Raw genomic sequence first — 22,915 nt, 5'->3', positions numbered from 1 at the left:
ACCCAAACACTGAAACCAAAAGCTTTATTCTGTCCCTAACCAACTTTTCCTGAGTCTCAAAAGTATTAAAGTGTCACACAAGAGAAAATATAAACAAAGGTCAGGTGGTACAAGCTTCATGAAATTCCTTGCAAAGAGATCTTTGAAAACTAAAAAGGCGGCAACATTTAATTCCAGTCAGGGTAGTATGTTCAGTTTCCTGGTGATCCAAATAGGAATAACCAACCTCACCCTCCAGTGTGTGGGCAACAGAGAAAAGGGGTTCTGAAGCCCAGAGCGCCAATCTCCTACCTGATGGGACACCCGTAGGAAGACCCCACACCGCACCAGCTCCCACAGTTAAGCTTACAACGGTTTTCCACCAGGAGGGTGTTGGATCTTTTCCCATACGTCACAGGGTAACTTACAATTCATGAAAAACAGCCCAAAGTACTAATAATTTGGGAAGTTCTGTTTATTTCAAAGAGGGTTTTCCTTTCAAGGGAACTTTTCTGCAAGATCAAGCAAATTATTTACTTCTCTTTGGTAAATTACAATTCACATTGGCACAATAATCACACGGTAACTAATCTACTTGAATTTTATTTTCACAAATCCAGTTGAGTCTTCATTTTTATTTCTAAAAGGTTAAGGAAGTCTAGCCTACCTGTTATAAAAATGAAAACCAGTTAGAATTCTAAATATAAACAGATTATTTACATTAGTTTATAAAAATAGATTTGAGTTTAGGAAAAGTTAAACTAGTAATTTTCACTTCAGTTCATTAGGCATAATGAATTCCTTGGTTTTCAAGGCTGACCCTGGTTTCCTTGTTCAGCGATGTCGATTTGGAGTGGGAGGGGAAACAACACCCGCAGAATCATTTAACTCATCTCCTGTTTCCCACTAGGTAAACTAACTGGCTTTAAAAAAAAAAAAAACAAAAAAAACAAATTAATCTTTATGTAAGCTCTCAGTTACGTATAAAGTAATGGTCAGAACTTTCCAAACATCCTTTATGCCACAATTACACTGCTGTACTGTATTAAATTGCTTTCTAGCTATGGATAATGATATTTTTGTTACCTTAAAAACCTTTATGTTAAAACTGTAATTGGTCTGGGAAAAACTTACCTATAGCTTTATTGGGTATTCCTGGATTAGCAGAGAATGTTCGTTGAGCTAACACATCTGAAACTAATGGAAAAACTTACGCAAAAGTTTAAAATCCAATACAATCATCAAAGCAACTAAATGACAATTACGAAACCAATTTAAAACTTTATTTTCTACAGAAGGCATATTTTAAAAAGTTAACTGTTTGCTTTCTTCATACTTGGGCAACACAACCTATCCTAGGGCAGCATTCCCTTACGTCCCATAAAACAGTGGTTCCCAAATGCACGAGGGGTGAAATGAGAAAAATAAGGACAATGTGGTGTTTTTTTCCCAAAAAAGCTGTGTTTATTCCACTGAAAGGACTCTCATCCTGAGACTCCTTTTATGAAGAAAAAAAAAAAAAAAAGATAATACAGTGGTTTCTTTCAGATTACTTGGCAAAATACATTGGCAACCCTGTCCCTCAAATTTTTGGAAATGTTACTACTGGTCCATGAAATCCAAAGGTCTGGGAACCACTGCCATGTAATAGACTAATTTTGCAGGTTATTAATAACTGTTAAGTGGAAAAAAAAAAAAACTTCTGTGGTCCAACGTTTGGGAAAGGATGCTACAGAATTTCACAGTAATGTGAATTAATGGCCGGTACACCCCATTCCCCAAAGTTGGACCATTAACCACATTCAGACCCACCGTTAATTGGAAAGACATTGTAAAAATCTGAACAACTCCTCTGACTTTGGAATTCCAACAATTTTCTTCAAATGAAGTTGACATCAGCATTTCAACAGAGTCTGACCTACGACTTAGCTGAAACTAAGGAAAAGGTATCAGCAACATTATCAATATTAAACTTTTAATATCAAATACACTTTTGTACATTGTTACTAATTTATATAATTATAAAACAATCAAAAGCTCCATAAAACCAGTAAGGTAAAAGCCCTTACTGAATATTATATAAACTTCAGATGTTACCAGGCTTGATTTCAGGAAAAGTCATTGGTGTCTGATACAAATTATCTACAAAACAATGTGGTATAAATGGTAATTGAATTTTACAATAATGTGGCTACAATCTGCCCAATACTCTCAGAGGTGTCAGATCTTCAAAGTTCATTTCCATTCACGCATTTCTGCTGTTGAAGCCTGGTTCTTCTTAAAGACTCTAACTGCTTTGCTCTTAGCCATCGTTCTCTTGATAGTGTGGTCTGACCGGCACTGAGAGACAGGAACCTGGCACGAAACACAGAACTGGATTTAAGTCTAGACTGAGGACAGTAACTAGTACTTAAAAAAAAAAAAAAAAAAAAAAACACCTAGGAATACTGGGCCAGGGGTCAAGACCATCTGGTAGCTTACACACAAGTCAGGAGCCAAGTAAGACTTCCGTAAAGGGATCTTTAAGGTTTAGAGAAAAAGCAAAACCTGTTCCACTGAAATGGTCACTGGCCAAACACAATCCCCTGCTCAATGCCCTTCACATGGTATTTTAAAGGAAAAACATTTTCCATTTGTAGAAGCCTGCCTCAGTTACTCCTAAAAATTGCGAGGTTCATATAGAGTTTACCGAAAAAGCAATTACGGGCAAGTCCTACTCACCGAGCCACGATGAGCAGCTGGTGGAGATCGTCAGCAGTGATGCTCTGAGGATCGTTCTTGCGCATCTCCACGAAGTCATCTTCAACTGCCTGTGACAAGAGAGCAAGTGGCCTTTAAAACCACGGCTTCTGAGGAAACGACGTGCATTATGTAGGAAAAGCAAAGTAATGCAGTCCGTTGGCTGATGTGAAAATGAGGAAGTCAGCCCTGCTGCTCGGGCGCCGGAGAGGGCAACGGACTGACTGGGAGCCACCCCTCCACAGCCTGGGGCTCCCGGGCGAGCGCCTCGGTCAGCAATGGGCACAGTCAACCGGGCAGTGATGTCAGAAGTGGCAGAGGGAGGGAGGGAGGATCTGAAAATTCTTTCCACCATTAAAGGGGACAAGAACACTAGCAAGAACTATCAAAGTGTGCTTCTTCAAAAGTCTGAAAATTAACCAGAATACAGGCATCATATGTTCAAGACAGAACACTGGGCTCTGAGGCATTTCAGTTTGCCCTACCCACCCCACCTCCCAGCCTACACCCCCAAAAAGGGACTGCCTGGCAACCACACAACAGGGTGCTTGCAAAGCAGCACTCCTGGAGATCCGTTACTCTCTGCTGGTTCCTTGTGAGAACCACGTGCAAGGCGTCTTTACTCAGCCTGACTGTATGAACAGCCTCTCCCCACCCCCCCACCCCCCCGCCACCCTGCCCCCGGGAATTTATCAAAAACAATCCGAAGCAATTACTGATCATCCTGGCTGCCTCACGCACTGGGTAACGGTTGGGGCAAATAAGCAGCTAACCAAAACCCTTAAAAGAAAAAAACTAGGAAATGAGAACTCTTCCCCTCCAAAGCCCCCAAAGGACACATCCATCTCTAAGTCCTCCCGAATGCAGAAGGCCGCATGCGTGCAAAGGGCCGAGCACGTACTCCGATCAGAACAGGCCCTCAGGGGCAGCCCTGGTGGCTTGGCAGTTTGGCGCCTGCCTTTGGCCCAGGGCCTGATCCTGGAGACCCAGGATTGAGTCCCGCATCGGGCTCCCTGCATGGGGCCTGCTTCTCCCTCTGCCTATGTCTCCCTCTCTCCCTGTGTCTTTCATGAGTAAATAAATAAAATCTTAAAAAAAAAAAGAGCAGGCCCTCAGCTATCCCGTCTGGGTAGCCTTTTCTGTGCAAGCAGAAAGAGAAGGGATGGTCACAGTTGTCAACTGCGCGGCAGTGTGTCAAAGGCCTACCCCGTGGAGACACAGAGCCCTGGGCTTTGACTGGGAGACCTGCTTCCAGACATCTAAGGAAATTCACTCACTGACTGGCCTCTAAGCTAACAGAGCAGAGACTCCAGGACCTACACACAAAAGATATGTTTCCAAGAGTTCATTCAGAAAAGTCACTAAGCATCAAGCAAACAACAACAAACCCTAGGGAGGGGAAGGATCCACCAGAGCAGAGCTAGCATATCATTTAAACACCTGGTTTTGGGGCGCCTGGGTGGCTCAGTGGCTCATCTGCCCTCGGCTTAGATCGTGATTCTGGGGTCCTGGGATCGAGTCCCACGGTCAGGCTCCCTGCATGGAACCTGCTTCTCTCTCTGCCTGTGTCTCTGCCTCTCTCTGTGTGTCTCTCATGAATAAAAATCTTCAAAACAACAACAAAAAACCCTGGTTTTCAAAATAAAAACAAGGAGACATAGAAACAAAAAGAAATGTCTGGACCGTTTCACTGGAAACGAAGAAGTAAACAGAAACAGTCCTTGAGAAAGCCCAAATATTGGACTTGCAAGACAAAGACTTTGAATCAGCTCTTTAAATATATTCAAAGAACTAAAGGAAACCACATTTAAAGAGCTAAAAGAAAGTATGAGAATAATGTCACATCAAATAAAAAATAACAAGAGGTAGAAATCGTTTATTAAAGATTTTATTTATTCATTTATGAGACACAGAGAGAAGCAGAGACACAGGCAGAGGGAGAAGCAGGTTCCATGCAGGGAGCCCGACATGGGACTCGATCCCAGGACCCTGGGATCACCCCCTGAGCCAAAGACAGAAGCTCCACCACTCAGTCGCCCAGGTGCCCCCACAGAAATTATTTAAAAAGTAAACAGGTGCGTGGGCAGCTCAGTGGGTTAAGCATCTCTCGGTTTCAGCTCAGGTCATGAAATCAAGCTCTATGTTCAATGGGGAGTCTGCTTGGGATTCTCGCTCGCTCTCTCTGCTCCTCCTCCCTCCCCCATTCACTCTCTCTGAATAAATAAAAGTCTTTTAATAAAATTAAAAGCAAATAGAAATTCTGAAGCTGAACAGTGTAGCTGAAATTTAAAATTCACTACTAGAAACTGGGCTCAAAAAGCAGCTGTGTGCAGCAGGCAGAAAAAAAGTCTCCGTAAACGTGCAGAAAGGTTGAGTGTGAATGGCCAGTGTGTCCAGAAGTATGAGGGAGGAGGAAAAATGAATAGAGCCTCAGCTACTTGTGGGACACCATCAAGTTTGCCAACATCCACCTACAGGCATGCTGGAGGGAAAGGAGGGAGAAAGGGGCAGAAAGAAATGTAAAGAAATGGTCAAAAACTCAGCAAATTTCCTCAAAACTTCCCCAAGATGTACAGTAACCCGCACACCCAAGTTGTTCAATAAACTCCAGTAGAAGAAACTCAGAGATCCAGACCCCCAGACACGTCACAGCTGAACTCCTGTCAAAGGCCAAAGAGTGTCTTGAAAGCACCAGAGCAAAAGGACTCACTGTGCACAGGGCCTCGCCTCAGCAGCGAGCGCACCGCACCCCTCCCCAGAAGGCAACGGGAGGACACACGTGAAAAGCGCTGAAAGAAAAGGTCTATAAAGCAAGAACTCCACGTCCAGTACAACTAGTCTTCAAAAATGGAGAAATTCAGACATTCCCAGATCGGCAACCACTCGGCAGAACTTGTCACAGCCGATGTGCCCGACAGGAAGCACGGAGGGTTCTCCAGGCCGAAATGGAAGGACCACACGGTGACGCGCACCCGCACCCAGACCACGGGGAAGGGAACCACACAGGTAAATACACAAAGCGGTACGAAGGTCCTTCTCCTCGTAAGTTTTTCCCTCTGATTTAAAGACAAGAGCATCAAGCAGGAACTTTGACTGCGCTGAGGAGCACCGCCGGCTCCTTGAGGAGCACAAGCTCCTCGGCAGTCGCGGTACATGTAACGTGACCAAACCGTCTAACTCAACACGGGAAATCGTTGGTTTCACCCCAGACACACCTTGGTTATCTCATCGGAAATGCTGTAGTCCAGGAACCTCAGGAGGGTCAGGTAGATGCGGAACTTGTTGAGGACAGAGGGGAGCACGGCGGACAGGAGGCTGTCGGTGTACTCCTCCATGTTGGGCGGGATGAGCTGGGGCTCCAAGTGGATCTGGCAGTCTGCCTGCAGAGACAACGGACGCGGGGGTTCCCACGGTCCGAAATTAATCCAAAATTTCGGGAGGAGGCTTCGTCTGTATGAGCCCGCGTAGCAATCGAGAAATACTCTTTATTACCGGAGGGGGGTCACCTTCTAACATTTGTTTACAAGCACCGAGACTCCCTCGGCGACAATTACAGAGGTGAGCGTTTCTTTGGTTACTTACATTTCCGCAGGAAGAGCAGTAAACACATAGAAAGGTAACCAACCTCTAAGAACCAGCTAATTAAAATGTTTTCAAGGCTTTCTTAATCCTGGAATAGGTGTACGTCTTACTGATCTCTCTTTCTAGAAACCACGTAAAGCAAATCACACTTTCCCAGAGAAAACTTACCCAGGGACCATTTCATTCTCGTTCACAGGCAGTTTCTCATAAATCACAGTGAACATCAGTTTACAGAGAAACTCTACAACTTTTAGACAACGGGGCGTACTTCTCATCATGAAAAGACTCAATTAAAAGCTCCCTGCATCAGTCACTCTGATGACTTATCAGAGCATTTCACCATAAAGCATAAAAATAATTACCATGTCATCAGGAACATTTTTAAATGTTTTAAAAGGAATTCTGAACTATTTCTCATGTAAGATTGGCAGAGACAATAGGACGGAGGCAGCAAGAACAAAGGTCTAGATGTGAATCAGGCAATTTACAGAAAGCTTCTACTTTCTCTGCCTGGGTGTGGGAGCTGCTGCTACCGACAGCTTTCCCCTGCTCGTCTTGGGATTTGCCGTATCTGGTTCTTCAAAGGTTTTCATTCCCACAGCGGGAACAAAATAATCAATTCTCTTACTGATAATCAACAGCCCCAATTCTGAAACAAGTTTAACTCCTCAATAATAAGCCATACGAAGAAACAAAAGAGTACAGGTATCTTTCCAACGTAACCTCCCTCCATCTTAACATGTCTCCTCGTACCGGCAGGAGTGATCTCCCCTCTGAAGTAATAAAAACATTAATATTGCAGGGGAATTCCATCTGGTGGTAACTGAAGTCATAATCCACTTTCTGCCAAGTTATTAGGTTGCTCAGGGCAGTCACATTATGAACACCTGAAAAATAAAAAAATAGTAATTTCTTAGTCATTTGATTTTAATCACCTAAACAATTTGGTTTTATTGACACTGATTGTAAGACATGAAGTTTCTACTGCTTTAAAAAGTTATCTCAAGCACTGTTCGACCTCCTAGGCTAAATGTTCACTAAGTAATAGGCTTCAGACAACACTGGTCAAGCTAAACAAATGTATTTTGGGGCCAGGACCTCCTAAAATCTAATCTAGCATCTGGTATGCAACTAGGTACAAGATAGTTCCCAGTAAGTACAATCACTTTCTATGTGACGTGTACAGGTCTAGCACAGTATGGTTGAACTAAAATGATTTTTATGCATAGAGATACGATTACTGAATTTTACGGATTTTTATACTCATCTGTGCCTTATTAAGTATACCCAGTCCACACTTTTTTCCTTCTACCTTTACTTCTTGAACTTACCCCCCAATAAAGTGTAGTCTTCTACTAAATATTTATTTTTCAGAGATTCTTTGAAATAAAAAAATCAAAAACTTCATATTGGGCAGTTAATGTTTTATTAGATCTTCTCTACACTTTTCTCTTTCTTTTTTTAAAAGATTTTATTTGTTCATGAGAGAGAGAGAGAGAGAGAGAGAGAGGGAGAGAGGGGCAGAGACACAGGCAGAGGGAGAAGCAGGCTCCATGCAGGAAGCCCGATATGGGACTCCATCCCAGGACCCCAGGATCATGCCCTGAGCCGAAGGCAGATGCTCACCACTGAGCCACTCAAGTGCCCCTACACTTTTCTTTTTAGCTAATATATGACTGAAGGCATAATCTCCTCCTTTCTTAGCCTTAAAGAGCTCCTTGCTACATCCTTGTCCTGTCATCGTACTATTTTCATACTAGGACAAAACACAGCCAATGTACACAATTTCTAAGTCTATAATATCCACATTACACTAATTCATATGGCAAGCCTTGATGCTAAATACTTGTGAAATATAAGTTTGTCTCTGATTGGTGATCCTTTTAAAAAAGTCAATACCAGATCTGGCTTTCATGGGAGATTAGGAATGAAGAGACACACTCAAGTCCATACCTGGTGTGTCCAGCTGCCCTTGTTCTAGGAGAGTTTCATCAATCACAAGGGAAGTGTTGCTCGGTAGCTGGAGGAGCCCGCTGACCAGGCGATTGGCTGTATAGTCTTTGTGGGGGATGAATTTCAAATGGTTCATGTTCTCTATAGTCATCTGCAGACGAAAAGACTGCGAAAAGAAATTTTTTAATGAGCAAGGAACAAAGTTTCCCTGTTTTAAGGAAGTACATATATGGGGTTAAATACTTTCCATATGTGTGTAAGGAAAGATCTTATATTAATTTCTAAGGGTATAGTTTTATGGTTTCTTGAGCTCCTAGAGAAAAAATCTTACATATCCACCTTAAATAATAAATCTACAACTTAAATAAGAACTTCACTAATTCTGTGAGCTGCTTTACTCTCAACTGTTTTGTTCGGTATTCTTAAAAAAATAATTTCGATTTTACCAGGAAACGAGAAACAAACAATATATAATTCAGATACATTTACCAAACATTCAGAAGCTCAACTTCTTTTACCTACCACAACCACAGGATAGCAATGTAGAAAGTATTTATCTATTCAAAATGAGCAAAGTGGGGAAAGAAAAGCTTCATTTTCTTCTGTGTTCCTCAAATTAAAATCACATTCACTCATCAGACTACTGCAGACCAGGAAACAAACTGTCCTAAGAGAAGCAGGGGTACAGACCACACTGAGCAGGTGCCAGGCGCTGGGGGTCCTGCAACCTGCTGCAGACTGCCTCCTCGTCCGACCTTAGCATGGTACAGTCTCGGTCAGTGCACATCACTCCGTGTCCCCGCTCCGAGCCCACCACTCCATGCCCTCTGTACCCAGCGTCACGCTCCAATCTCCCTTCCTATCACTCCAGCCCAAATAGTAGTACGTGTGCGAAGGTGGAGATTGGGGTTAGGGAGGAGGCTGCTAAGGAGAAACTCTCAGAACCGACAGGATTATTGTACTATGGCTCAGTGATTCAAAGAAAATGGGCAGGGGGCTAGGACCACATTCTAGACAGAAGAAGTCTGTCTAAATACAGGGTGGCATACAGCAGGGTCTAGCTGCACGTATGTAGAAGCAGGTCGATCACAGTACACCTGCTGTGAAAACTAAACAAGATACTAACCAGGCAAGTGTTCAGAAAAAGTTTGGTGCTAGACATAAACTCGCAAGAGGAATGTAAGGGAGTGAGATATGTAACAATGAAGAGTAAAATCCACAAATCTACTACAAAGCAATGAAAAATAGAACAAGGAAATACCTCACCACGCTACAACCCTGAGCACCAACCACAGAGAATTTTCACATTTACAAACATAATCTGTGTCCTACTTATGCACGCTAGGCTGCTGCTTGGACTTCACCTCCTCCCCTTCTCCCAGAACTCGATCCACACTGGCCACACTGGCCTCTGCTGGTGGGCCTCAAGTGTGCCGAGCACACCACACAGCCTCAGAGCTGTGCTTGCTCTCCCTGCACAGGATGGACATTCCCTCCAACAGAAGCATTTGGCCTGTTCCCATGCTTGCAGCAAGTCTCTCCCTGAATTTCCTGAAGGTGAGACCTTGCCCCCACACTGTATACCTGAGGAACTCCACTCTAGCCCAGACTCCCTAGCGCCCCCACTTCCCCTGCACCTTTACTGTTCTCCATGGCACTTCAATGACATATTCTGTATTTACTTTTTATTAGTCAGATTTCAGAATATTATGATAAAAGGCCATTTCAATAATTCCCGAAATGTGGTCCAGGGAACTCCCAAGGAGTGGCTGATACATTTTATGGAGTCCATGAGATCCAAAGCATGCATGGATAAAAGACCCATTCAGTGTGCAAGGCAGACCAATGAATTTACAGTAACAGAGTATGAAAAGTTCCTTGAGGAGATTACAGATTTCACACTTGCAACTATCCTTTAAAAAAATGCCATGTGACCAGTTTTGGTTTGGTATCAAGGAACATCCCATTATTCAAAGGGGTCAGCTCTCCTTCATGTACTTCAATCAAAACATCCTATCACAAAAAGACCGAATGCAGAAACGATTTGATAATCGTTTATCAGTGGTTTTCTATTAATCCAGATATTAAAGAGATTGGCAAAAATAAATTTTATTTATTTATTTATTTATTTATTTATTTATTTATTTATTTATTTATTTTTTATTTATTTATTTATTTATTTATTTATTTATTTATGGCAAAAATTTAAAGCCAGGTCACTTTTATGACTTGGGAAAATAGCTATTGTTACAAAAATATTTTATGTTCATATGTAATTATTTTCAAGAATATTTTGGTATATCTTTAGTTTTATTTTCTACTATGGTAAATTGATAATAAAAACACAGATAAGGGATCCCTGGGTAGCTCAGCGGTTTAGCGCCTACCTTCAGCCCAGGGTGTGATCCTCGAGACCCAGGATCAAGTCTCACATCAGGCTCCCTGCATAGAGCATGTTTCTCCCTCTGCCTGTGTCTCTGCCTCTCTTTCTCTGTCTCTCTCATGAAGAAATAAAATCTTTTAAAAAACCTAAAACTTTAATCTTAAAAAAAAAAAAAAAACCCACAGATAAACTATACCTCTTTGAGTCAATTTTTTGTGTCAAGTGAGTTAAGGAGTGTGAGAAATGCTGGTCTGCTTGGTCTACTGCTGTTGAAGGGCCTTACCCTTTAATAACATGGTCACATGAATGATCTATTTTAACCTCCTAAATCTCCAAAATAAGACATGATCAGCATTGCCACTCACATGACTAGTCAGAAGCAATTCCCTCATTCCCAATGTTTCACTACCACACAAACCCTGCATTCCATCTGCCCTGGCAAACAAAGGCAGCGCAACTTTGCAAACAGGAATTAAAACTGGGGTAATGGAGATAAAGATCTTTATTACCCAATCTAAATGAACTATGGTCCTCTAATTTAGGCTTATTTAAAGATTTAAGATTTTAATGCACAAAAATGATACCAAGTTGCACAAACTGGCATCAACCAAGAATATAATTTTAAGGGATGTACTTGCAATCGTGCCATTAGAGTCATAGAAACTTGTGCAATAAAAGGCAAGTGAAATGTTTAGGGGTGAATATGTAAATTATGGGACATGGCAGGCTTTGTCCTCTTTAATAAGATCTATTAAAACCTCAAAGTTAAATACTTGAGCTGAATGAAAGACAATTAGATGGTTTTTAAAGGATGCTCAGGTTTTTTTTAATTTAATTTAATTTTTATTTTTTTTTATGCTAAATAACACGTTTTCATTTTCCAAAACACTAAAATAGCACACGGCGGAGTAATTTAGGACACAAATGGAGAGAGGCAATGAGTAACCCCGAAAATGGTTGTCTTACTTTAGGACTCCTTAAAAACTCATACTCTGAGGTGACCTTGATTGGAGTTCTCAACCAGAGGGGTTACCTCAGAAAAAAGGTTAGTGTATAAGATACCTCCGCTCCTGGAAACTGGAAACGTTCTACAGGGGAAATACGAGGTCTGTCTCCCCCTACTTGAGCTACAGCAGATGGTCTCAAGCTGGTTTTATTTCAGGTGACAGGGCTAGGGCTCCTTGTTTGAGAAAGGATTATACTAAAGGGACACTGAATATTTCAACTTTCACCATAAGGACTCCATTTAAACTGCATTTCAAGGGGAAGGAAAGGGATGTGACAAAAATCAAATTTTGCTGCTGACCGAAATTCTATAGAACGCAGAGATGGTGGCAGCTCACAATCACGTCAGGCAGGGCTGAGAGCAGGTAGGGAGGGGCTGACTTGTACATAAACAGGCACTTTCACCTGATGATCAAACAGTTTAGGGAGACGGTATCTGGGACAGTAGCCCATTAGAATGAACGCTGAAGATACCTAAAGAATTTTGTTAAATCTTTACATTGTAACCTGACATTTATATTGGATGTATTAATGTTCTTGAAAAGGTATCCCAATATTGAATGTCTTTCAAGCACAAGATAAAACATGTTCAAAAATCTCCTCTCACATCAACCAACTTCCCATGAGTTCATCTGATCATACAAACTGAAGCAGGAATCTCATGGCTGCCCTGTTGGTATCCAGATTCAGTGTGAAAGAAATCATTGTAAGACAACTTTTAAAATTAATCTCACTATTTTTTTATTGTTCTGCTTGTACCTTAACTATGGCATAATGGATTTGCTACTTCAAAAGCTGGTAGAGCCAGTAACCCCAGTGTTATCTGCATATGGTTTGAGGTACTTTTTATACTTGAAAGCATTTTCTTGTATTCTACTGTTTGCTTTGAAAACACAGGCTCTGAATGGCCACGGAAAACACATATTGTCACGTCATTCAGGAAAACTTCAGGGCATGCGTACAACAGTGTAAAACAGGACGAAACGCAAGCAAGACAGTTCCAACTCAAAGCCTGGCCCTTCTGGCAGAGCACTTGGCGGTTCCTCCTCAGAAATCCCCATTCCTAACCTTTTCTGACAGCACAGTAGTCCTGACCCCCAAGGCTCTCCTTTGTGGCACCATACTCTGTGGCTGTCGACTGCCCTTGGCCCCTAGGTTTTTTGTTTTTGTTTTTTTTGGTTTTTTTTATGTATTTTTTTTTGAGAGAGCGAGCAGAGAAGAGAACACAAGTGGACTGGGGAGGGGCAGAGGGAGAGGCAGAGGGAGAAGCTGGTTCCCCACCAACTGAGCCACCCAGGCGCCCCAGAGTGTTCAGATTTGTAATAAATATTTATATTGATCTTACTGCTGGAACAAGATGTTGAATAATCCGGTACAAGTGTTCTGTGAAGGTACTATTCCGTGGGCAACCACTCAAGTTAACTGTGAATTTTCCCAGTGGAAGAACGTCTCTTCTTGTATACCTAGAAAAAAAGATACCAACCAGTAAGATATTGATGATTTTCTGATTTCCATCAAAAAGCAAACAAAGATTAGCACAATATTGTCATTAAAAATAAAGCAAATTGGGATCCCTGGGTGGCTCAGCAGTTTAGCACCTGCAGCCCAGGGAGTGATCCTGGGGTCCCAGGATCAAGTCCCCACATCAGGCTCCCTGAATGGAGCCTGCTTCTTCCTCTGCCTATGTCTCTGCCTCTGTGTGTGTGTTTCTCATGAATAAATAAATAAATAAAATAAAGCAAATTACTCTGACCAGTTCATTTATCAGAATAACAGCAATAAAAATAATAGCCAGTACTTATATGTGAGCACTGAGCATGTGCTATAGGGACTGTTCAGAGGGCTTAAATGTCTCATTTAATTCCTAGACTCTCTGAGGCAGGTCATCTTCGCTGTACAGGTGAGAAATCTGAGACAGAAATCTGAAGTAACCGAGTTCACACAGCAGAACGCAAGAGAGCTGGATTTGAACCTACCGACTTTGGCTCCAGAGTCTGTACTCAACCGTTATATACAGCGATCTGAAGTCCCAACCAAGTGAAGGTCTGCAGTACAAAGATGTTGACTGCAGTGTCATTTATAGAGGAAAACTAGGAAATCTAACAATTATGGAACTAGCACAATGGTCTATAACAAAATACTGTATAGCCATTACAGTTCATGAAGTTCATGAAGAATTACAAAACAAGAATGTGTAAGATAGGGACACCCTGGGATCTCTGGGTGGCTCAGCAGTTTCGCACCTGCCTTTGGCCCAGGGCGTGATCCTGGAGTCCTGGGATCAAGTCCCACATTGGGCTCCCTGCATGGAGCCTGCTTCTCCCTCCTCCTGTGTCTCTGCCTCTCTCTCTCTGTGTCTATGATGAATAAATAAATAAAATATTAAAAAAAAAAAAAAGATAGGGACACCTGGGTGGCTCAGCAGTTGAGCATCTGCCTTCAGCTCAGGGCGTAATCCTGGAATCCGGGGATCGAGTCCCACATCAGGCTCCCTGCACGGAGCCTGCTTCTCCCTCTGCCTACGTTTCTGCCTCTTTCTCTCTCATGAATAAATAAACAAAATCTTTAAAAAAATAATAAAGAATAATAAAAAGAATGTTTAAGATAAAACATTCATCATTGTTAAACATTTATCATTGTTAAATGATAAAAACAAGACGTGGATCCATTTAGAGTACGATGGAGATCCGTGTAGGAATGTACACATACGTAAACAAAAAAGATGAAACGAACATGAGCCCAATGTGTTACTGGAGATCATCTCTAAGTGGGTGAGATTACAGACAATTTCCAGTCTCCTCATGCTCCTGGAACTTGCTGAAGACACAAGTTATTTCTGAAATCAAAAAATAAAGACCTGCGGTGGAGGGGAAAGGAGGTAAAGCACGTCTGCATACAAGTTAGATGTGTGTACACTGGACCTTGCAGAGTGTTAGGATGTATAAACAGAGAATTCAGAATGCAAAAAGAATAAAACAGCTCATTTTACTCATCAGCTAGATTCTTTGTCTGATTGTGGCTCTTGTATTTAAGGGAGACAAACAAAAGGTTAAATGTAAAACAAAAAAATGGACAAAGGAATTCGTGATATCATGTAATACTTATTACACTGAATGAATAAAAACCATTTGATGACGAAAATAATCAATAGTAGCACAGAAGTTACCCGAGAAACCTTCCTGCTCTCTTCCACTTTCAACAAAACCCCCACCTCCCCTGCCTGCCGCCAGGAATATAGCACTTACACTGTAGAGATGAGATGCAATATCAGGTATTCAGCAGCCAAGCTATCTCCCAGAAGGGCGTGAGTGAGGAACCCAAGCAGCTCTGCTCGGATGGGGGACAATTCGGACATGAAACCTGAAACAACTAGAGAAGGGAGGGAGGCCACACTCAGAACACACATACCAGTTCCTCCCCAGTGTCTCAGGAACAAAGCACTCAAGTCTGTAGACAACTAGTGTAGACTTAAAATACTGGTCATTAAAAGTGATGCCAACATTCAAAGTAAGACAGCTTGTCAACTTTTGGGCCTCATTTTAATAAAGAAAATTGACATAAAGGAAAATGGGCCAGAGTCACAGAGATTGCTAGATTAACCTGAGCAACGAGGAACTGACCGGCTCAGCCCCACCGTAAGCACACGGCACACGCAGCTCCCAACATGCGCAGGGCTAACGGTCTCTGGGTCCCGAGGCCTTAGCACTTACACTTACAGGTTTTGCTCTCCTCCTTGTTAAGGCAGGCAGGCAGTAAAGGATTGATGTGCTGTAACTTCTGAGCTAAAACCACATGAATTCTTGGCACTAATGAAGCAGGAGGACTGTGCACTCTCTGCTCCTCGGCAGTGTCTGTGCATTCCATCGGATCCAAGAGCGAAGAGGCATCCCTACAGAGAGGAGAAAACTTCAATTCATAGGCACAGCTCTGAAAATGAGAATTCAAGCCACGAATGGTTCCACCTGTACATCTCCTCAAAGAATGGAAAATGGCTCCTCATGCTAAATTGTCATGCCACATAGACATCAGGTGAATCAGGTCATATGAGGATATGTATGTATTCTTCAAGAACAAGAACACTTTGAGTATGCTAGAACTACAACTAATGGGACAGAATGCATCAGTGATAAAGAGTATCTGTGCTCGGAAACCACCTTATCAGCTGAGACATGAAATACTTCACAGCTTGTCTCAAAAACTGAAGTCCTTTTCTCAAAAGCCATTAGGTATCTATTATTCAGTGTGGAAGATCCATTCATCTCTTATTTTGCTAACTGGTTTTCCTAAATTTTATTCTTCCATTTCACCTCCTTGAATAGTGAATAGTCAAGCAGTAAAAAAATGACTTTTTCAGATTTGCTAAAAAATTAGCAGACAATTCATAGTGATATGACCGAAACAAATCACTAAAATGTTTCTAGAACTTCAGACTTTACCAGCTGCTCTACAGAGTCCCCAATTTATACTGCTACCCTCCTTACACGCAAGGACGATGACAACTTTTACGTGGTATGTACTGTGCATTGGGCAGTGTTCTTTGCTGTGCACACATCAATTCATTAACGCCTCACCTACCCTCATCTACAATGAGGAATCCACATGGCCAGTTAAAGGGCCAAACCAGGTTGGCAACTCAAGCCATCTGATACATCTGTGGATTAAGCGGCTTCAACAAATGAAGTGACTAAAGCAGGAAAATCATAATCAGAAACCGCCAGGACAAGCAATCTGCTACACACACACACACACACACACACACACACATATATGTTGTTGCATTATATACGTGGTGTGTGTGTATGTGTGTGTGTGTATATATACATGTATATATATATATATATATATTTACAGTTGTTTAAAATTTCTGTCCCCCGCCCCCTTTTTTTCCTTATAGTGAAAAGTAAACTCTTCTTATAGGGAAACCAAGATGAATATCCAATACTCAACAAGAAAACTGTTTTGCGTGAGGGCATATGATCCCACTCTTGGCAAATTCAAAAGGAAACAAGAGAGAATGAGAAAGACTTGGGTTTTCAGGATATATTGTTAAATGGGGCGAGAAAGTATAAAGAATACATATTACCATACCACCTTTATATAAAGGGGGGATAGAACATACACATGTCTACTTATTTTTGCAAAAAATATAAGATAAAAGCAGAGACAGGTTGGTTCCCTATGGAGGGTGAGTGGGAATAGGGCAGGGGGGTAGACACCCCTACCTTCTTTGTATGTAACTGTGTTGTGGGCAACAATGTCAACGTTTTCTATACTTAAAAAAATCAAAACAAGGATGGACAAGGATGGACGAGAAACTCTAATATGAAACGCAATAGAAACAAATAAGCTTAGCTACATTAAATGAATAATGAGCCAAAGAACCAAAGGAGAAGAAAAGGACTCACTCCAGGAACTATGGACACAGAACCCTGACTATAGACTTCATTTTAAAATAAAAAGTAGAAACCATTCTTGAACTCAAATTATGAGGTTTTTTGCAGTGGCACAGATTACCAACTCTGAAGCTGCCTTCTCTGTGCCATGGAATATATTGAGAATAATGAGAGTCAAGCTTCTTTCTGTTAGGAGTTACAAATAATGTGGAGGGCGAAGGGAGAACATGTGCACGTGGAGCTAGAACTAGAAACACTGTGAATTCATGGTTCTGATAGAGAGACTTATTAATACATAAGAAGGGCTCAGTCGGTTAAGCATCTGCCTTCGGCTTGGGTCGCAATCTCAGGGTCCTGGAATCGAGCTCCACATCAGGCTCCCTGCTCAGCAGGGAGTCTGCTTCTCCCTTTCCCACTCCCCCTACTTATGTGCTCTAACTCTGTCAAATAAATAAATAAAAATATATAAAGATGTATGGGTAAATAAACATTCATTTATTTGTATGCATACCGTGTATATGTATATACATTTCCTAGCACTGTCCACTAAAAAGGCATAGAAGCAATACCAATCCTGGAACCACTGAGCACACAAGCACTCACATCATGACTTTAAAATTCCTCACTAAAAGAAACTGATGCTCCTTAGAAAAATCGCTGATACTGCAGTTGGAGCATGGGTCGGACAAGATGAGGTTGAAACAGCATAATGTGTCAGAAAAGATATGTTCAAAAATGAGGTCATGTCAGCAAGGCCCCAGAACATATTTACAATGACTCCCACTAGCCAAATGAGAAAATTTGAATCTCAAGTACCAGACTAACATCCGTGCTGATATAAACAAACTACTTAAATAAACGAGAGAAGGGAAATCTCTCTTCCAACAAAATGCCAATAAACAAGTGTCGAAGGAATGACTGAGATATAAAATCACCATGAGAGTAACAAAACTGACTCAAGAATCATCAATGCATAGGGGTGTCTGGGTGGCACCATCAATTGAGCGTCTGTTAGTTTCAGCTCAGGTCGTGATCTCAAGGTCATGGGATCAAGCCCCGTGTTGGGCTCTACACTCCGTGCAGAGTTTGCTTGAGATTCCCTCTCCCTCTACATCTGCCCCTCCTACTCTCTCTAAAGTACATAAATAAATCTTTTTAAGAAATCATCAGTGGATATTAAAATAAGCGATGAAATGAGAAACTGGGTATTTATGTAGTCTCCAAGTATCTCCTTCCAAATTGCTTATTTTACAAAGTAAAAAACAGAAACCTGACAGATGTCACCTTAACAAAATGATCAAAATTAGTATAACTAGTAATGGGGCACACTGACATTATGTGCTTCCTGATAGGACAGCCTGAATCTAATGAGGAAATGTCACACAAACCCAAACTGAGATATTCTACAAAATGACTGGCTGTCCTCTTCAAAGGTGTCGAGGGTCTCTGACATGTGACAACACAGGAAGACAGCCATCTACAAACCAGGAAATGGGCCCTCACTAGACACCAGATATAGGTATGGCAGCATCAGCACCTTACTCTTGGGTCTTCCCAGCCTCCAGAACTGTGAGAAACAAATTTTTGTGAAGTTTTTAAAAAAAAAAAAAAAAAAAAAAAGGTGTCAAGGCCAGGAAAGACAGAAGTTGAGAACTGTTCCAGGTGAGTGAAACACATGACCCTATGGATCCTGGATCAAGGAGAAGAAGGAGGAGGAGGAAGGAGGAAGAGGAGAAAGGAGGAAGAGGGAGGGAGGAAGAGGGAGGGAGGAGGAGGGAGGGAGGAAGAGGAGGAGGGAGGGAGGGAGGAGGAGGGAGAAGGAGAAGAGGGAGGAGGAGAAGAGGAAGGAGAAAAAGGAGAAAGAGGAGGAGAAGAAAAGAAAAAGAAAAAAAGAAAAAGAAAACAGAAAAAGAAAAAAAACTCACAAGAAAGAACCATGGCCCGTGGTATGGACCATGAGTTAGTGTATGGTGTGTTTACAGCAAATTCCTCATTTTTGATAACTGTACCCTGACTCTACAGGAGAAAGTCTTGTTCTTAGGAAATAAGGACTCAAGTATTTAGGGAATAATGTATGCAACTTACTCTGAAGTTTTGCAGAAAAATACATGTGCGTATACACATATGAATGACAGAACAAATGGGATACCAGCGTTCACAACTGCTAACTCTGGGTAAAGAGAGAAAGTTCTTTATAAATATCCTCCAATTTGTCTGCAAGTTTGAAATTAGATCAAAATAAATTTACCCAAAAAAGAGCAAACAGACTCACCTTTCATCATTATTTAGTATACTTAGTACAGGATCCACAGACAGGACACCATATAACTCAAGAACATCATTGACTTTGAAACAATCCCAGTCTTCATATACCTGATAGGAGATCATATAAAAATCACATTGTTAGGACCAAATAATACCAAAAAGTCATAAAATATTAGTGTTAAGGTAATAATAGTATCTTAGATTTTTATCGGTCAGGAAATGGACCTTAAAGCAACTCATTTATTTCATAAATTGAAACCAAGACAATAAAGTACTAGCCTAAAGTCATTCTCCTAGTTAGCAATTAACAACTAAAACACAGGACTCCTGACTCCTGGACCAAGGTCTGTTATCAACGCACTACACCACTTCGAAGAAAAGGCTTTCCCAAATGATGTGGATCAATTAACTTTAGAGACATGCATTATCAGGTACCTGGGTAGCTCAGTAAGTTAACGGAGGGCCTTCAGTTCAGGTCAAGATCCCAGGGTCTTGGGATTAAGCCCCACATTGGGCTTCCTGCTCAGCTGGAGTCTGCTTCTCCCTCTGCCCCTCCCCCTACTCATGTTCTTTCTCTCTCCCAAATAAATAAAAAATAAAATCTTTAAAGAAAAACAAGAACCATGCATTATCTCAAAACCTATTAAGCACACCAAGAAAGGAAAAAAAAAAACAAAACAAAACGCAGGACTACTAACTTTGGACTTATTCACCAACTATGCACCATTAGGAATACAAAACTCAGAAAGGTTTTTCACAATAAAACTTTCAAAGTCTATCTTTGATGGACTTCAGTAACTGTCAAAGCCTCCTCTTGATGAGGCTAAACTGAAGCACGGCGGAAAGCTGTCCTAACTCTGGTCCCTGTGATATATAACTAAAGTGCCATTTAGGTTAAAATCACAAAATAAAAGAATGAAAATTCTCAGTGATCATTTCTGAAACTTATACTGCTTGTTTCACCTATCAGGATAAAAAAACCAGGGTAAGCAAGATAGAACAAGCTACCAATAAATTTTTTGCCTTCTATTTTATTTTAAATACAAATGAGATACAGATTTTGATGAGAATAATGTTGAAAATGCACAGATACTGTTGGAAGTTGGAAATGACAGAGAAAGGAAGTACACATGAATTAAACTATTCTGTGTTGGAAATACTCTATTTTTTTTTAAGTAAAAAAACATGGGGGGATCCCTGGGTGGCGCAGCGGTTTGGCGCCTGCCTTTGGCCCAGGGCGCGATCCTGGAGACCCGGGATCGAATCCCACATCAGGCTCCCGGTGCATGGAGCCTGCTTCTCCCTCCGCCTGTGTCTCTGCCTCTCTCTCTCTCTCTGTGACTATCATAAAAAATTAAAAAAAAAAAAAAAAAAATTAAAAAAAAAAAAAAATTAAAAAAAAAAAAAAAAACATGGGGCTCAAACTCACAACCCTGAGATCAAGAGTCACAGGCTCCACCAACTGAGCCAACCAGGTGCCCCATATCCTTCAATTCTTTGAGAGTGCTGTGGTTGGCAGAACATGGCCTCCCAAAGAGGTCTACGTCCTAATTCCTGAAATCTGTGAATATGTTACCTGACAAGCAAAAGGGATGTGTATACATTCAAGACCCCAAGATGAGATCATCCTGTATTATCTGGTTGGGCCCAATCTAATCACCAAGGTTCTTAAAATGGGAGAATCTCTCCCACCTACGGTCTAAGGGAGAAATGACTATGAAAACATGGTTAGAGAAATGCATAGCTGTTGGCTTTGAAGATGGAAGAAGGGGCCTCAAACCAAGAAATGGGAGTATTTATAAAACTGGAAAAGGCAAGAAAACAGATTCTCCCCCAGAGCACCCAGAAAGGAATGCAGCCCCAAGGACACTTTGATTTTATCCTCAGTGAGATAGATGTTGGACTTCTGACCTAAAGCCTGTAAAAATGATAAATTTTTGTTGTTTAAAAGCCACTAACATTGTGAATATTCACTACAGCAGCCATGGGAAACAAACACAGATGCTGAGAGTACTCCATGTTAACTCCCAAGACACATTCCACATCTACAACAAGGTCAGGTCTATAAAAGGTTTAGTACCTTCACAAGGCATGCAGGGCCCTTCTCCCCTGGCAGTGGGAAATTCAGGTCAAAAGGAGAAGAGAGGTTCAAGAAGTTCAGCTGCTGCCCAGTAGAAGCTTCAGTTTCTAAACGTTTTGGCTCTCCACACCACTGAAGACCACCAACACTCCCTAAATTCAAAGAACAGCACTGTACTTAGTCATTTTTAAGGCTTCCTAAAGAGTCTTTCAAGTTTGATATAAATGATGCTTCTGAACTCAAAACCCAAGTTGTTACAGTTCTTAAGAAAGTAGCATATGCTAACAAAACCCTCTGTCTGAGCTAAAACAGAACAAAAATTATGAAGATCTGAAAAATTTAATCATTTCTCCCAGTAACAAAAAAACTCCCCCCTTCAAACCTCAAGTATTGTAAAAGTTATTAGTATTTAATAGTGACTGTGACATCTTTAACCTACAAAACACACTGTCTACTGACAACGAACCCACCTTGAAAGAACATGTTTTTCTACTTATTAAACAGAATAAAACCATATAGCAATAAATTCATTTACCAAATAATTTGTAACATTCATTATGTACAATTCATTCTGATTCCTAAATCAGACTAGCCGCTGGCAATACAAAAATGATTTAAAAAACGCTCTCTATCCTTGAAAGTAGTCACAGCTTAGGGCGTACAATTAATTAGAACCAACATATAGCTTGCCACACCATAAAACAGCTCAGCAATAAGAAGGAATATACTATTAATACATGCAACAACCTAGATGGATCTCAAGGAAGTTTTGCTGAATGAAAAAAGTCAATTCACAAAATGAATATACTGTATGATTCCATTTATGTAACTTATTATTTTATTAGGGTTAATGCTAGACTGGAATCTGTATACCTGACTACGTAACACTCTGGTAATAACATTAGGACAGAGATGAAGAACGAAGAATGGATTAGTGTTTGCTAGGGGTTAGGGACTTGTAGTGAAGGGAGAGGCCGGAGAGCAGGAGGCATGACTCTAAAAGGGCGACTTGAAAGACGTGGGCAATGGACTGTTCTAGATACTGTGGTAGCAGCCCCACACGTGACATCTATAAGTGACAACACTGCCCCAAACTAAATACACACAAATAAGTACATTTAAGATAAGAAACGTGCATAGAAGGTCGAAGGGTGGTGTCAATGTCCACTTTCTGGTGATGATATTCTACTATAATTATATAAGATGTTACTATCAGGGGAAACATTTCTTACAGTTACATGTGATCTACACTTATCTCAAAAAAAATTAAAAAATATATATAGCTTGAAAGATCACCTAGAAACCAACAAACAAGTTAAGCTGTACACAAACGCACTCAAAGGTCCAAGGGCCCTATATATAGTATGACATCCAAACAAAACACAAAAAAGAGGAGAGCATCAGCTGCTTAGGTGATAAGAGAATTGCCATACATCTCGGATGCTAGTATGTTACTTATTGTTATGACACACCACTAATTTTAATGAACATTTAGGGAGTGGGTAGAGAAAAACACCACCACCACATTTGTACAGA

General features: G+C 41.1%; 1 protein-coding gene across 2 annotated transcripts in view; it reads right to left on the bottom strand.

Moving 5' to 3' along the window:
- Positions 1-439: 439 nt before the first annotated feature.
- The window catches only part of LOC121485138 (minichromosome maintenance complex binding protein), a 49,331-nt gene continuing 26,855 nt past the window's right edge, over positions 440-22,915 (bottom strand). Inside the window, exons 7-16 of one of the 2 annotated variants that reach the window (XM_041745194.1) lie at positions 21,380-21,531; positions 19,307-19,407; positions 15,352-15,530; positions 14,887-15,010; positions 12,987-13,104; positions 8,254-8,419; positions 7,054-7,187; positions 5,934-6,098; positions 2,701-2,789; positions 440-2,334 (exon numbers count right to left, since the gene is read on the bottom strand). In XM_041745194.1, coding sequence (XP_041601128.1) covers positions 2,208-2,334; positions 2,701-2,789; positions 5,934-6,098; positions 7,054-7,187; positions 8,254-8,419; positions 12,987-13,104; positions 14,887-15,010; positions 15,352-15,530; positions 19,307-19,407; positions 21,380-21,531 — 1,355 coding nt within the window. In that variant the 3' untranslated portion in view covers positions 440-2,207. The remainder of the gene's footprint in view (positions 2,335-2,700; positions 2,790-5,933; positions 6,099-7,053; positions 7,188-8,253; positions 8,420-12,986; positions 13,105-14,886; positions 15,011-15,351; positions 15,531-19,306; positions 19,408-21,379; positions 21,532-22,915) is intronic. The other variant, XM_041745195.1, reaches the window with a different exon arrangement.

Source organism: Vulpes lagopus, chromosome 2 (assembly GCF_018345385.1).
Source record: "Vulpes lagopus strain Blue_001 chromosome 2, ASM1834538v1, whole genome shotgun sequence".
In the NCBI taxonomy this organism is placed as follows: Eukaryota; Metazoa; Chordata; class Mammalia; order Carnivora; family Canidae; genus Vulpes; species Vulpes lagopus.
This window is presented reverse-complemented; position numbering and strand designations above follow the sequence as displayed.